General features: G+C 39.8%; 1 protein-coding gene across 1 annotated transcript in view; it reads right to left on the reverse strand.

Annotated features, from left to right (window-relative positions):
- Positions 1-15,083, reverse strand: part of Slc26a7 (solute carrier family 26 member 7) — a 125,437-nt gene that overhangs the window by 60,259 nt on the left and 50,095 nt on the right. Inside the window, exon 5 of the mRNA XM_059253885.1 lies at positions 4,854-5,018. Within this exon, the coding sequence (XP_059109868.1) occupies positions 4,854-5,018 (165 nt within the window). The remainder of the gene's footprint in view (positions 1-4,853; positions 5,019-15,083) is intronic.

The following is a 15,083-nucleotide window of genomic DNA, read 5'->3' on the forward strand; positions in this document are numbered from 1 at the left end:
ATTCCTTTACTGGTATAGGAGCCTATTTCTTTAGGATTCCAGTGTAGATTGAAGACCAGCTAAGATATCCAGCCTCATGGATTGAACAACTACTGGATTATTGGCCTTTTGGTTGTTGGACTAGCTGGACCACAACCTGTAAGTGACTATATTAAAACGAGTGTGTGGGTGTGCGTGTGTGCGTGTGTGCGTGTGTGTGTGTGTGTGTGTGTGTGTGTGTGTGTGTGTGTACTGTGGTGGTATGAAAAAAAATGACCCCCAAAGCGGGAGGCACTATTAGGAGACATGACTTTGTTGGAGTAGGTATGGCTTTGTTGGAGGAACTGTGCTCCTATGGGGGTAGGCTTTGAGGTCTCCTATGTCAAGCTACACTCAGAGTGGCTCAGATCACTTCCTGTTTTCTTCAGATCAAGATGTAGAACACTCAGCTCCTTCTCTAATGCCTGCCTACATGCCACCCTGTCCCACCATGATGATAATGGACTAAACCTCCAAAACTGCACACCACCCCAATTAAATTTTTCCTTGATAAGAGTTGCCATAATCATGGTGTCCCTTCCCAGCAATAGAAACCCTAAGACATGTTTCATATATAATTCATATATATATATATATATATATATATATATATATATATATATCATATAACATAATTCATATGTATTTTTTATTCTATCAGTTCTGTTCCTCTGAAGAATCCTAACACAAAGAGTGTGAGAGTTATTCTAAAAGCTTCTTATAAATATGGGTACCCTTTAACTTCTGGGTGGTCATTTGAGTAGCAAGTAAGATTTATGAACCTCTGCTCCATGAACAAACTTGTTAACAACTCGCAGCTACAAGTCAAAGAGTGGCCAAGGGTACTGAGCTAGAATTTGTGTTGTGCCAGCTCCCCACTACTGTAACAAACATCTGAGACAGTCACCTTATGGATAGAAAAGGTTTCTCTCAGCTCATAGTTTCAGAGGTTTCCGTCCATATTCATTTGGCCCCTTTGTGTCCCAGTCTGTAGCAAAGGCAACAAGTTATGGCAGGGGCAAAGCTTCTTATTTTGTGGCCTAGGAGAAAAAGATATACTAGTGCCCTTCCACTAGTCTCCACTTCTTAAAGATCCTACTATTTTCCGTAAAGGCTAGGGTACAAGCCTTCATGTTAAGTCTATCCCCTTGGGACACATTTCACATCCAAACTGTAGCAATGTCTACCCCTCAAAACAACTGAAAGTCCTTTCTATAATCCAAGAGAGCAAAACTAACCCTATACCGCTTCATGGATCTGACTTAAGTCATCTGCTAAAAGTGTTCCACTGAGGTGAGTACATTTTCAAGCCCACAGAAGCCAAGGAACAGAGATGCTACCAGTTCAACTTAAATAACAGACCTTTCTTTATTGCACAGAGCAGCATCCCTAAGAAAGGAGGCATTGGGGATACCACTGTTGTACACATCAAAAAATATCTACTGCAGGCCAAAAGAGCAGAGCAAAAGGAGAAAACTGTTTCCTCTCAAAATTGATGGTAAAGATCAAGGCTACTGGAGTGAATTAGAGGACATATAAGCTAAACTTGACTTTTGAAAATGAAAACCAGTGTCCCTGACTATTAGGATCTGTGACAATCTCATTATGCAAGCTTATAAAAAATTCTATACGTTAATTTATGTGACAGGGTATATGTAAGTAGTGTGTTCATTTTCTCTCCACAGCCTGGGTAGCTTTCAAACAGGATATGAGAGTTCTGAAAATCAAGAAGGAAGCAGTCAAAAAATAAAAAACCCTAAATTATGTTCATTGACTTTCCTCCAAGTGAAAAAAAAAGAAAGAAAGTGGTCCTCCTTTGACCAGCTGGCCAAGGCCTTGAATGATTTCATCTCCTCTGCACTGTAACACTGAGGTCAGACCTCTTCTTTCAGGTACAACTTAAATAATCAGGAGCAAGTTCAAATTTACATCCTGATCATCAGATTCTCTCAACTGAACTATGCTAAAACTCATTTTCAACTATCCCAGTAAAATTATCCATTGTGAATGGCTTAATTTTCAACTTATACTCAACTTACTATATTTTCTTTTTTTAGACAGAGTCACACTATGCACTATGGGTTGGCTGGTAATTCACTATGTAGCTCAAGCTAGCCAGTAATTCACTCTACATTCCAGGCTGGCCTCAAACTCACATTGTTTCCTTTCCTTAGCCTCTTGAGGGCTGGGATTATTAGTTTGTGTCATTTCTGTCTTGAGTCACTGCCATTTTTGATACAGAAGTGTTAGCACACTGACCAAGAACAATGAACTGTCACTTCCAAAAAACCTAAGAGCACAGGATCCTCTGACTTAGAGCAGCAAGAGTATATTTTTAAAAAATTTTCCATCAGAACAAAGCCTTGTATCTTCCAGTAGCTGAGTAATGGGAATTTAAAATCTGCAATCTAAGCGTGCATCTAAATCTGATTCAGTTTCGGTGTGAGACCTTACAAAAGATCTTCAAAGGCCTCACAGTGTTTGATCTAGATAAGATAAAGTAACTTGCAGTTCACCTCACAAGAAAAAAAAAAATGAGAGAGGGGAATCATATACATAATATTTCAGGGAGCATGTCCACACAGTAACCAATGAGCAGGGGAGGATGTTATTCCCAAGTCAGTGTGGCCTTTTTTTTTTTTTTTAAACACACTCCTGAAAACAAAGAGGATCATTGGTATACATGGATACGGCCAAACAGGGCCCAGTTCTAACCCATGTGTGTTTTCTACTCTGCACATGTGCAGACTAATACACTGTTCCCAGGCAGGTCAAGGCAGAATCTTCTCCAATTTTGTTCTGTCCTGTAGACTGGGCGTCACCAAAGGTCTTAACTCTCAGCCAGTCATCTGACGGCTTACAGCTACTTTGGTCTGTTTTTGTTTGAGTTGGAGCATGGAATTATGTTGCTTCCAGGCAACGTTCCAGTTTTCTTGTTTTGATTTTAAGCTTTCTTGCAATGAATGAATCACTGAGCCAGATATTACCTAAGCAACAAAATTTCAGAACCCACTTGCAGCACCATACCACCAATACTGCATTTTCATTACTATTTTACCACTGAAGCAGATGGGACATTAATACAACTGATACTTTTTACCCAAATACCAATCTGGTAATTTTTAAATTTTATAACATTTGTTCCAATTTGTATTTATTTGTGTGTGTTTGGTCATTTCTGTTTGACATACTAAAAGTAGAGCTTCAGGAGGGCAAGGATTCAGATCCTCTTCTCTTTAGAGCTGGGCACATGTCCCAAACACTACGTGTGTGTGTGTGTGTGTGTGTGTGTGTGTGTGTGTGTGTGTGTGTATAATGCCATTAAGGGGAATTCCTGCATATCTCGTATTCTCACGCTTAAAAAATAGTGCTTTTATTAACTCTTTGAGAATTCCATATATGCATTCACTGTATTCAGAATCTTTTATTTTTGAGATTATACTATAATTACTACATTTCTCCTTTTTCTATCTACCTATGGCCCAGCTAACCCACTTCTTGACATATGCCCAAAAGACTTGAGAACCTACTCCACAGATATTTGGTACTATTTAAAAACAGTAATAACCAGGCTTGGCAATGATAAAGTCGGAGTAAATTATCAATATGTTGAATTTCCAGATAGAAATTTGGTAAAAATATTCTACCATTTCGATACAGTAGTTCCAAAACTTGACATCTGTATTAAATCCACCAATCACGGGCTTAGGAGATGGCTCATAAATTAAAGTGTTTGCCATGCAAGCATGAAGACTGACAGTAAGACCCTTAAACAGTGCAACTGCCAGGTAGGCAAGGGGCCTGATTGTAATTCCAATGTTTAGAAGACAGGGATTTCCAGAGCAAACTGGGTAGCTAAATTAGCCATGTTCATGGACACTGGGTCCAGTAGATGCCCTGTCCAAATGAATAAAGTAGAGAGAAAGTGAGCAAAACTACCTAAGTAAGCCTCAGCCCACACACTTGAGAACGCACATACACGTGAGAAAACGGGGGGAAAAGGGAATAATGTAATGCAGACAATGATATGCAAATGAAGTGAATCCCTGCTGTAGATTAGAAAATTGAGGTGTACCAGTAATAACCTCCAAAACAGAAATGAGACTAATAAGTTATTGTAGCTCCATATATCTGTTGCTATTTAAACAATTCGCTTCAAGATTAAGGGTGACACACTCTTGCTATAGAACATTGATATTACCTAGCATACAGCAATGCATAAAATTAAGTAAAGTGAAGTTTGTTATGAAGTTCATTACTTGAATATTTTGTTGTTGTTGTTGTTGTTACAAAGTTCAAACTGAATGCAAAGTCCTAAGCAGCCATTGGTTTTAGTCTCCAAAGAAAGCAGGAGCAATGGAATGCTATTGTAGAAATATGTTGAAACTAGTCAGTCATTCTTCTCTCAAGTTCAGAGGGCTTTTAATAGTTGATTGTCTGCTACTGGGCTCCAGCCACCAATACCAACCACACCTCTGTTTTGATCCCTACTGGAGTTCACAATTCTGAGAGTGTGCTGTTGTTAGTGGATCAAAAGCCCAGTAGATGGATTTCATTAGAATTTGGCAATAGATCTGACTCACAAAAACAGCCACTTTTTCTCATCAGTCATCAACTCAGTTATTCACTATAAGGAATTATTTCTAAAATCAGTAGATTGTACTCATTAAACTAGTTTCATACACTAATTAATAGGATTTAAAACATCCTAATTTTTTTTGTTTAAACTCAAGTTTCTGTGGCAAAGAAAAAATACTCAGTACTTTAATAAGCTAAATTCAACTTTGCGAAACATGCACGCAAATTATACAAACAGAGACATTTGGAAAACTTACATAAAAGAATCCCAGTGGTCCAGATATATATGGCATTTTAATTCCCAAGAGATACTTGACTTGTGAAGTCACAACATGGGTGGCGGCCCCCGTGGTCATCGCGCTGATCACAGGCTCTGTAACTAGGAACGTGGTACTGCCCAGCTGCAGCACAAACATAACCATCTAAAAGGACAGAGGAGAGTTGGGCATCACAGTCAGGTGACATCCTCAAGGTTCCTAAAGATGTGAATGTCAGACACATTTTTGTTTTATAGATGCACAGTGAACTGGATAATGGGTTTCTTTACTTTGATGGATTCAGTATTTGTGTGTTTTTGAGAGTATTACAAGGTTGTGAAGTGCCCTGAATTTTACTAAGTACAGTATACATGGTTTCATTAAAATTAACCCAATAGTTTTCTTTCTGAATGTTGACTATTCTTTTTCTTTTCATTATTGTGCTGCTGGAAATCCAGTCATCAGTGTTGACCAGGTTTCTGTGTTAATTCCTACTGGAATCCTCAATACTGAAAGAACGCAATGAAACATCCTGTTGTTTAACTGGGCTGCAAAATTAGAAAAATGGTTTCCTTAAAAGCTGAAGAGAGGGGTTGGGGATTTAACTCAGTGGTAGAGCGCTTGCCTAGCAAGTGCAAAGCCCTGGGTTCGGTCCTCAGCTCTGGAAAAAAAAAAAGCTGAAGAGAAAGATATGTTAGAGTGAACATGTGGATCTCTGTGGAAGAAAAATCATATTTGCATTAACATAAAATTTTGAAAATATCAAAAAGAATTATGATTCACTACTTGATACCTAGTAAATGTATAACTTCAAAAGCACTGAGGAAAGGACTTTTTACCTGAGCTTCTGAAAAGTGGGAGCAAAGCCTGACAATATACCCTGGGCAACCATTTTAAAAGGCTGGTGTTTACTAAGAAGACAGCGGGTGTCTTCAGGTGGGGATACAGATAGAGACCGTGTCTTAGGGTGTCTACTGCTGTGAAGAGACACCATGACCACAGCAACTCTTATAGAGGAAAACATTTAATGGGGTGGCTTACAGTTTCAGAGATTTAGTCCATCATCGTCATGGTGGGACATGGTGGCATGCAGGCAGACAAGGTGCTGAAGCTGAGAAACCTACATCTTAATGAGCAGGCAAGAGGAAGTGGTCTGAGACACTGAGCATGGTCTGAGCATATATGAGACCTGAAAGCCCACCCCCACAATGACATACTTCCTCCAACAAGGTCATACCTACTCCAAACAAAGCTACACCTCCTAATAATGCCACTCTCTATGAGCATGTGGGGGCCAATTACATTCAAACTGCCACAGATGGGGAGGACAGATAGAGTCAGGGATACAGATAGAGTCAGGGAATACAGGGAGAGATGGAGAACACAGAGATGGGGAATAGGGATATGTGCTAAGAAAGACTTTATAGAAATCACTATAAAAACAATTTCTTTAAACATTTTCTTACAAATGCCAGCATCACCCTCCATTTCAAAGCAAGTTCATAAGGCAAAAGCACTCTCTTGCCATTTCTAGGATCATATCTTTTGCTAGAGGAAAGAGCAAGGGGGCCTTAAGAAGATCTTTGGCCATGTAAACTCAGTCATAGGATCAGTAAAAAGTAATATTTATTAGAAGTTTGAAAGTAACACTAAATTTTATTTGTGAGTATCCCTTCCAGAAAAGAGAAACAGGTAATATTTTAATAGTAGTATCTAGGTCAAGTCTTAAAGTTCCTGTTGGAAAATGAGATTACGAAGAAACCAGGGGGGAAGAATAGCAGAGAAATTTCCTGCAATCAAGAGGTTAACAGTGAGACTTAGAAGTTCAGAATGTTATCTGCTACCCCAGAACATAAATTGCAAAATGCGTGACATCTGTATTGTGATAGCATCATAATGCATGTTTGGCTGCCAGCAATAATGCTCTCGTATTAAGTGGAGTTTCCTGGACAGAATCTGGAACATTAATATAGCTTTATGATCCTGTTTTCTCCCACATCCTAAATATGTGGCTGTAGAAAACCTGCTGCAATTCTTTGAACTGAATCATCATCCATAAATTATTAGAGTGAAATGTGCCCTATTCATCCTTTAGGGTTGTGGCAAGGTGCATGTGAAGTGATCATGCAGGATGGGTGATACAGAAAGATGTCATGGAGTATTTTACATACCCGTTGTGTAGGGAGAACTAGCTATCAGTTTTGAAAAGGCAGGCATGGCTACACTGTGTTTTTCAACTCTGGAAGCCTTGAAAGAATGTGAGTACAGAAAGGGTTGCATTTGAGTTGTTGCAGCTTAGCAGCCACCTTTCATTCAATATGTGATAAGAGAAGAATGAGAGGCATTAATACAGAAACCAGACAAACTCCCACTGCCAACACAGAAAGAGAAGGCTGTGGCTTCTGTAACATGCTCTGTTTAGGAGCCTTGTGTTAGTTCGGAAAGTAGAAATAAGACCCTGCTGGAAACTCCAATGCAACCAAGCTTATACAGGTACTAAAGGAACTCAGTGATCTTTGTGGCCTCTCTTGACATAGTCTGTTGATTTCATTTTGAAAACAGAATCTAGAAAAACACTGAACCAAGAATTTCCAAGTATCTCTCTATAAGTGAGATCACGAATTCCTGTTGATGGTATTAACTCTTTTAGGTCACAACAATGAAACTGGCATATTATTAAACTACAAAGAACACCAGAATTGGGTCTTCATTTTATCTAAATGAGCCATATATGTAGTTCACATCTTTAAAAATCTGGAAGCTATTCACATAAATACAATGTTATGCATGTGGAAGGTTGGGAAGTTCCTACCTGTGTGACTAGGAGCTAACCATTGTTTTGAGAAGCAAACTCTTAGAAGGCTTTGCAGGGAACATCACCATTTCAACTTCTGCCTTTGCTTTATTTCCTAAACTACAATGTCTCTTCAGATGGGCTGATGACTTGCCATGCCTGAGAAATCTGAAGTGGCCACTAACCATAACTGCCTAAACCATAAACTTCCTAACAGCTTGGTCATTTCCACAATCTACGCTTCCAAACTGAAGGTCCAGGACAACTCTAGGGTACCAAAAGAGCCCAACTATTTCAAATGCTAAAAGCATTGGACTCTACTAAGCCATGGTAATCAGAAACAAGGGCCTACCCTCTTTTAAAGCATCAAAACCTCAGCTATTGCAATACGCTACATACTCACAGATCTACGCACTTAAAACATCCTGCCAACAAGGGGCAAACATTTGGAACAGAGAGTTCTTGAGTGGAAGGCCAACGGGTTCTTGAAGAACTCTTCCTGACACAGACCACTGGGCAGGGATTGCAGATATGCTGGAGACAGTACTTTCTTTTGCCTTTCCTTCTCTTTATTTTCAAGTTTGTTGGAAACTGAGATGTACTTACTGTATCTATAGTCTTCCCTTCTCATGAGTGTCATGTAAAGTGAACCTTTCCTATTATTTACTTTTATTTAAGATATAAATTGAAGATTCATTCAGGTCTATGAATACTGAACACTTTCCTCAACATTCTTCATAACCCAGACCAATGGCCGATATGAAGAGGTAGAAGAGGAGAAGGAGGAGGAGGAGGAGGAGGAGGAGGAGGAGGAGGAGGGAGAAGAGGAGGAGGAGGAGAAAGGGAGGAAGAAAAGGAGAGGATGGGAAAGGAGAGAAGCAGGGGAAGGAGAGCATTAATGATCTCCCTGTTCCCATCGTCCAAACTGCACAGTTCGTTCATGGGGGAGTTGATCTGCTCCACAGAGAATTGATATCTACAACCTGAATGTAGCAAATCCTGACAGGGATCCTGTAGACTAGTTCAAGTTCGTCTTCAAACTTACAAATGTAGAGTGGGGATTCTCAAGAATATCTCACTTAGGGCCCAGTATTAAGGATTTTGAAGCTCCTTTTACCAATATGGATGATGATGTGTTCGAGCTCACTAGGTTTCCTAGTGGCTGTACCCAGCAGGACTGCATAAGAGGTTGATTGGACCATGGGCCTGGGTACCAGGTGACTGTAACTAGCAAGGGGGAGGTCTTTTGCTCCACCCCTTGGCATTTTATGAATAGACCTTTGGAATAAAGCTCTGAGTCAGTGGATAAGGATCCAGGCCCACCCGAGTCTATTCTGTGTTTTCTCTCCATTCTCTATTTCTAAGTCTCTTATCTCTCATTCCTGGAGTAAATAAGTGTGAGAGTTAGTCCCCCACAATGATGATTTTATTCTGGTTAATCAATTTCCCCCAAAAGCCATGCAGTAGCTAATAAGTGCATAAATTTCATGCAATACACTGCAGCTGTTCACAGCAATACCGATATTCTAGGCTAATGCTTAAAACCTCTGACATGCATTATCAAAGTTCATTAGCATGGTATTATTTGATCATGTCTGTATAAAAGCCATGTGTTCTATATAAATTAAATGTATTTCAGAACATGCTTATACTTATTTCCTCTGGAATGTTCACATACATGTTTCTGTTAAAATATCTCTGAGCCCTAAAATATCTCTGAGAACCCATCTGGCTCTCCCAGCCAACACTGCTCGCTCCTCGGGCTCTGATTTCATTTTCCCATTAACATACAGCTGGAGCCAAGGCAGCCAGGGAGAAGAGAGAGACCGAGTGGGAGGAGAGCAGGCGGGCACACCAGGCAGCACTTTCACTGTAAGGCATCCCGGCACTTTAATCCTGAATGAAAAACGATAATGCAGCACACTTGTGTGTGCCTGTTAAACCTGTAGACAAAGGCTTACAGACAGGTCCAAGCCAGAACTCACTGTTCAGATTGAGTTTTGGAACATTAAGGAGGATTATGAGGATGGGGGATGTAGTTGAAGACTGCTTATCTCACATGCGTGAAGTCCCAGGTTTGATCCCCAGCACTGTATTAAATGTGGCATGGTGGTACTTATCTTTAGTCTCCGGATTTATGGGGTAAAGGCAGAAGGATCAGAAGTTCTCATTCTCAGCTATATACTAAACTTGAAACCAGCCTGGGCTACATGAGGCCCTATCTCAAAATATTGTATTAAATAAAGTAAGAAATTTGCTGATACCTTAAATAAATAAATGTATTTCAGATTTCAGTCCATTCTTTTCAAGTGACTTTCAAACATTTTTTAAAGTTTGACTAGGAAACGACTATATGTTCATGTGAACATGATATAGCATGCATTTCAGGCAGTGTTGCTGTTCTGGATATCTAGCCTATTCACTATAGAAAATCACTTACTTGCCCATTGAATGAGTACTTATGAAACACCCAGTATGAGACAGGCATAACATTGTTGTAGATTAATACACAGTTCTCACCACAAAATATTGAACAAGGAAAAGAGAAATGGAGAAACTAGGAAACAGGAGTGTGAATTAGGACCATAAAAAATGAACAGGAGTGTTTGGAAGGTAAAGTCTGAAAAGCTTTGAAGGTGGGTTAGTAAACCTTCCAGTATTTGTTGAGCAGTATATGTAGAATAGGGGAAAGAACAAATTACTCATGACAGTAGGACAACCAGGTGGGACATAGACGTGGTAGACAGTCCTCTGTGTGGACCGTGGATCTGAGAGGGAGCAAGAGAACAAATGGATATGTATGAAGATATGTGCTGCAAAATTCAACATGAAAATCTTCATTGTATCTTCAGTTGAAAAGGTAATTATCAAAGACAGTATGTCCAAAGACATGAATGAATCCTGAATTTACTCTGTAAATAAAAATAAATAGTACGTGAGATTCCCTTTACATGACATTCTTGAGAAGATAAGACTATAGATACAGTAAGTCAATCTTGGTTTCCAACAACTTCAAACTAGTGTAGGAAGAAGGAAAACATAGACTTTGTAGGTAAGACTACTCCATATATTACTGTAATGGCCAGTCTGTGACACGATACATTATCAAAAACTACTGATGTTAGAATTCCCAATGGGGTAATAGTGGTACTCTTATCTTGTGGGTAACTAACAACTGTGTAATTGGACTTAAGGCCTGACCAATAGGAGAGAATTCATGCCTAGAACTATAAACCTACCAATTGTCTATAGCTAGAGATGTCATAGACTTGAGAGGAGAATCTACTACTGCCAATTTCTTAAACCAATAAATTTCTAACTGTATTCTAATTACTTCTCTCTGTACCCACAGGCATGGATAGCTCTCAACCCTCACCCCAAAAAGCTTATTTTTGTAATAAGTGGAGACTATTACAAAGATTCACAACTGATCAAAATGAGGAGAATAAGGATTTCAGAGTGCCCAATCCCAACTGATATATCTGCAACATAATTCCTACATGAAAGGCTCAAAAAAAATCACTGAAGGAAAGACAAAAAGATTATAAGAGCCAGAGTCCCAGGACATCTGCTGCTAGATAATGTCTTAGGCATAACAAGGAAAATGCACTCATGAAATATCAATATGGTTACCTGAACAAGACCACAATAATGACATCAGTTTGTATGTCAGTGTGAAGTGGACATTCCACATGGTCCCACCCCTGGATAAAGAGCTACAAGTGAGTAATAACTGTTAAGAGATGGAGAATTATTTCCCTCCAGGGATGAGCTCCTGCATAGGATGTCCAATTACAACTGGTCAACCCTAAACACACACATATGAGCAACACTAAATGGATTCAGTAAGCTGCATATATGCATATGTGCATATGTGTGTGCATGTGCATGTGTAGATACATGTGTGAATAATAATTATGAATTTTGGAGGAAGGACATAGGAGGGGCTGAGGGAGTGGGTATGATGTAGCTACAGGGCTCGTGTGTAATAAAGGAATTTAGAGAGGAGTGGGTGTGATGTGGCTACAGGGCTCGTGTGTAATGGAGGAATTTAGAGAGGAGTGGGTGTGATGTGGCTACAGTACTCGTGTGTAATAAAGGAATTTAGAGAGGAGTGGGTGTGATGTGGCTACAATACTTGTGTGCAATGGAGGAATTTAGAGAGGAGTGGGTGTGATGTGGCTACAGGGCTCGTGTGTAATGGAGGAATTTAGAGAGGAGTGGGTGTGATGTGGCTACAGGGCTCGTGTGCAATGGAAGAATTTAGAGAGGAGTGGGTGTGATGTGGCTACAATACTTGTGTGCAATGGAGGAATTTAGAGAGGAGTGGGTGTGATGTGGCTACAGGGCTCGTGTGCAATGGAGGAATTTAGAGAGGAGTGGATGTGATGTGGCTACAGGGCTCGTGTGCAATGGAGGAATTTAGAGAGGAGTGGGTGTGATGTGGCTGCAGGGCTCGTGTGCAATGGAGGAGTTTAGAGAGGAGTGGGTGTGATGTGGCTACAGGGCTCATGTGCAATGGAGGAGTTTAGAGAGGAGTGGGTGTGATGTGGCTGCAGTACTCATGTGCAATGGAGGAATTTAGAGAGGAGTGGGTGTGATGTGGCTACAATACTTGTGTGCAATGGAGGAATTTAGAGAGGAGTGGGTGTGATGTGGCTACAGGGCTCGTGTGCAATGGAGGAGTTTAGAGAGGAGTGGGTGTGATGTGGCTGCAGGACTCGTGTGCAATGGGAGGAGGTGGGGAAGGAGGGAGTGATGTCGATGCAGTGAGTGCTGTGTACACTGGAGGAGATGGAGGAGTGGGAGTGATATAGCTAAGTTCTCATCTACAACGTTCTCAAAAGAATTTTGAGAGAAAATTAAGAGTTGTGAAAATTGAAAGCAGATTGTTTTGTAGGGATCTTCAAGCAATATGGAATATCCAAAACAACCTAGGGAAAGCAAAGGTGAAAATTGAAACTTCCTATTTTAATAACCTAGTAGATCCTATAATAATCAAATAGTGTGGTAGGAAAATAAACATATACATTCACGGAACTGAATGGAGGATTCAGAAATAAACCCTTGGGTATATGGTCAAGTGATTATTAATAAGAATTTAGTTTCTTTAATGAAAGAAAGACTATCCTTTTTGACAAATTCTATGAAAAGAGCCATATATGAGGCAAAAGAAAGACTTTGGGGCATTAAATGTCCACTTTTAGAGTGGGAGGTTACAAACAAGACAAGATTAACTATGGTGATATATTAGAGTTGGAAATATCAGTATGAACTCTTTTATAGCTTAATTTAAATTATGAATAGGTAATGCTTACACAAAGAAATGATTACATATATAGGCATATACACTCTTTTCTTTGCTGTCAGATGAAATAAAAGCATCCCACTAGCAATGCCCACACTTCATGCCTGGGCCTTTGTTTCTCTGATACCCTTCACTAACAGAAGGAACCAGACATCCTTAGAGGAATGTCTGGGTCCAGAACTGGGATGGGGTAATACATATTAAAACCATACATAAACTTGTATTGTAAAAAGGAAAGGAAAGCCGGGCGGTGGTGGCGCACGCCTTTAATCCCAGCACTCGGGAGGCAGAGCCAGGCGGATCTCTGTGAGTTCGAGGCCTGCCTGGGCTACCAAGTGAGTTCCAGGAAAGGTGCAAAGCTACACAGAGAAACCCTGTCTCGAAAAAAACCAAAAAAAAAAAAAAGTAAAGGAGTGTTAGATAATGTGTCAGGGCTCAAGACCCAGAAAATAACAAAAGAGCTCCCAATGTCCAAGGATAGAGCAAAATAAGCATAGTATTGGATGATAAAATGAATATCCTTGAGTCCATATTGATATAAATAATTTACTAAATACATGGGGAAGAATAGGCAGATGTCTTCTGCATAACCTCAAACATATGTGCAGGTTGTCCCCACACCTTAACTCCTCATTTAATACAGCTCCCACTCAAAAGTAGGCTATGTGGGTTAGAGAGACGCCTCAGTCAGTAAAGTGCTTGTCACACAAGCATGAAGATGTGAGTCCTAGTCCTCAGCACCCATGCAAGAAGTGATATGATGTGTGTAATCCCAACTGTGGAAAAGCAGAGACAGGCAGATCCCTGGAGTTCAGTGGCATCCAGCTTTACACAGAGATCCTGTCTCAAAAACCAAGAGGGAAAGCATGGAGGATGACACAATGTCAAACTCTGGCCTCCACACACAGGCATGGGTGAACACATTGGTATGCACACCCACAAACACATCTACCACTCTCTGTTTGTGTGTTTCTCTAATGCACACACACATGCACACACACAGAGTTTATTTTTAAATTTTTTAAAATGAATAGGACATACACATTGACTTTCAACAAAGAAAGTAGCGAGGAAAGGTCAGTCAATGGAATACTATTCACTGAAGAAATCTGACAAACACTGCCTCAACCAGGTAGTCAAACTAATAACAATGATGTTGTGTTAGTGCATTGCATCTTGTTGTTAGTATAGGATTGGGTGAGAATGTCTCTTTCCCTCATTGTTATCTCAACTAAATGTAATATAGTATCCTAGATGAGATCCTGTTACAGTATAGAGTATGTTAGATTCAAATCCAGGAAATGTGAGTATCACATATGGACTGTAGCTAAGAGCCATATAACAACCTGTTTTATCAATTGTTGCAAGAATGACACAATAAGATGTTAATAATAGAAGAAATTGAACGGGATATATGACAACTCCATGTAATTACTATCTTTGTAACTTAAAAAGAAAATCCTAAAGGAAAAGTTACATTAAAAAAAGAAGAAAACGCCCCCGGACTTCCCTTCTGAAGCACAGAGAGCTCCCATCTGGACAAGAGAGAGAGACTTCCTGAATCTGTCAGCTCTGAACCAAGTGTGCGAATAAGGCCAGGAACGAACCACAAGATGGGCAGACGTCAAGGCAGAAACACATACAACAAAATGAATAGTAATACACCATCACCAGGCCCTAGCCCTCCTCCAACACCTAGACCTGAACATCAGAAATTGGAAGAAGCAGAAGAAAATAGCCTTATGAATGTCATCATGAAGAAGCTAGAGGCTCGTGTAGAGGAAAAGACAAAAAAATGTGAAGAACGCTGTAAACAACTAGAGGAAAGGGCAAACAAATTAGAAGAAATCAATAAAGTCCTGGAAGAGAACAATAAAATACTGAAAGAAAATCAAGAAAAATCAATGAAACAAATGAAGGAAACAGTCCAAGACCTGAAAAGGGAAATAGAAAAAATGAAGAAGACACAAACAGAGGGAATGCTGGAAATAGAAAATCTGAGAAAACGATTGGGAACTTCAGATGCAAGTATAATCAACAGAATGCAAGAGATGGAAGAGAGGATCTCTAGCGTTGAAGATACAATAGAAGAAATGGATTCATCAGTCAAAGAAAACACTAAAGTCAA

Source organism: Peromyscus eremicus, chromosome 2 (genome assembly GCF_949786415.1).
Source record: "Peromyscus eremicus chromosome 2, PerEre_H2_v1, whole genome shotgun sequence".
Taxonomy (NCBI): Eukaryota; Metazoa; Chordata; class Mammalia; order Rodentia; family Cricetidae; genus Peromyscus; species Peromyscus eremicus.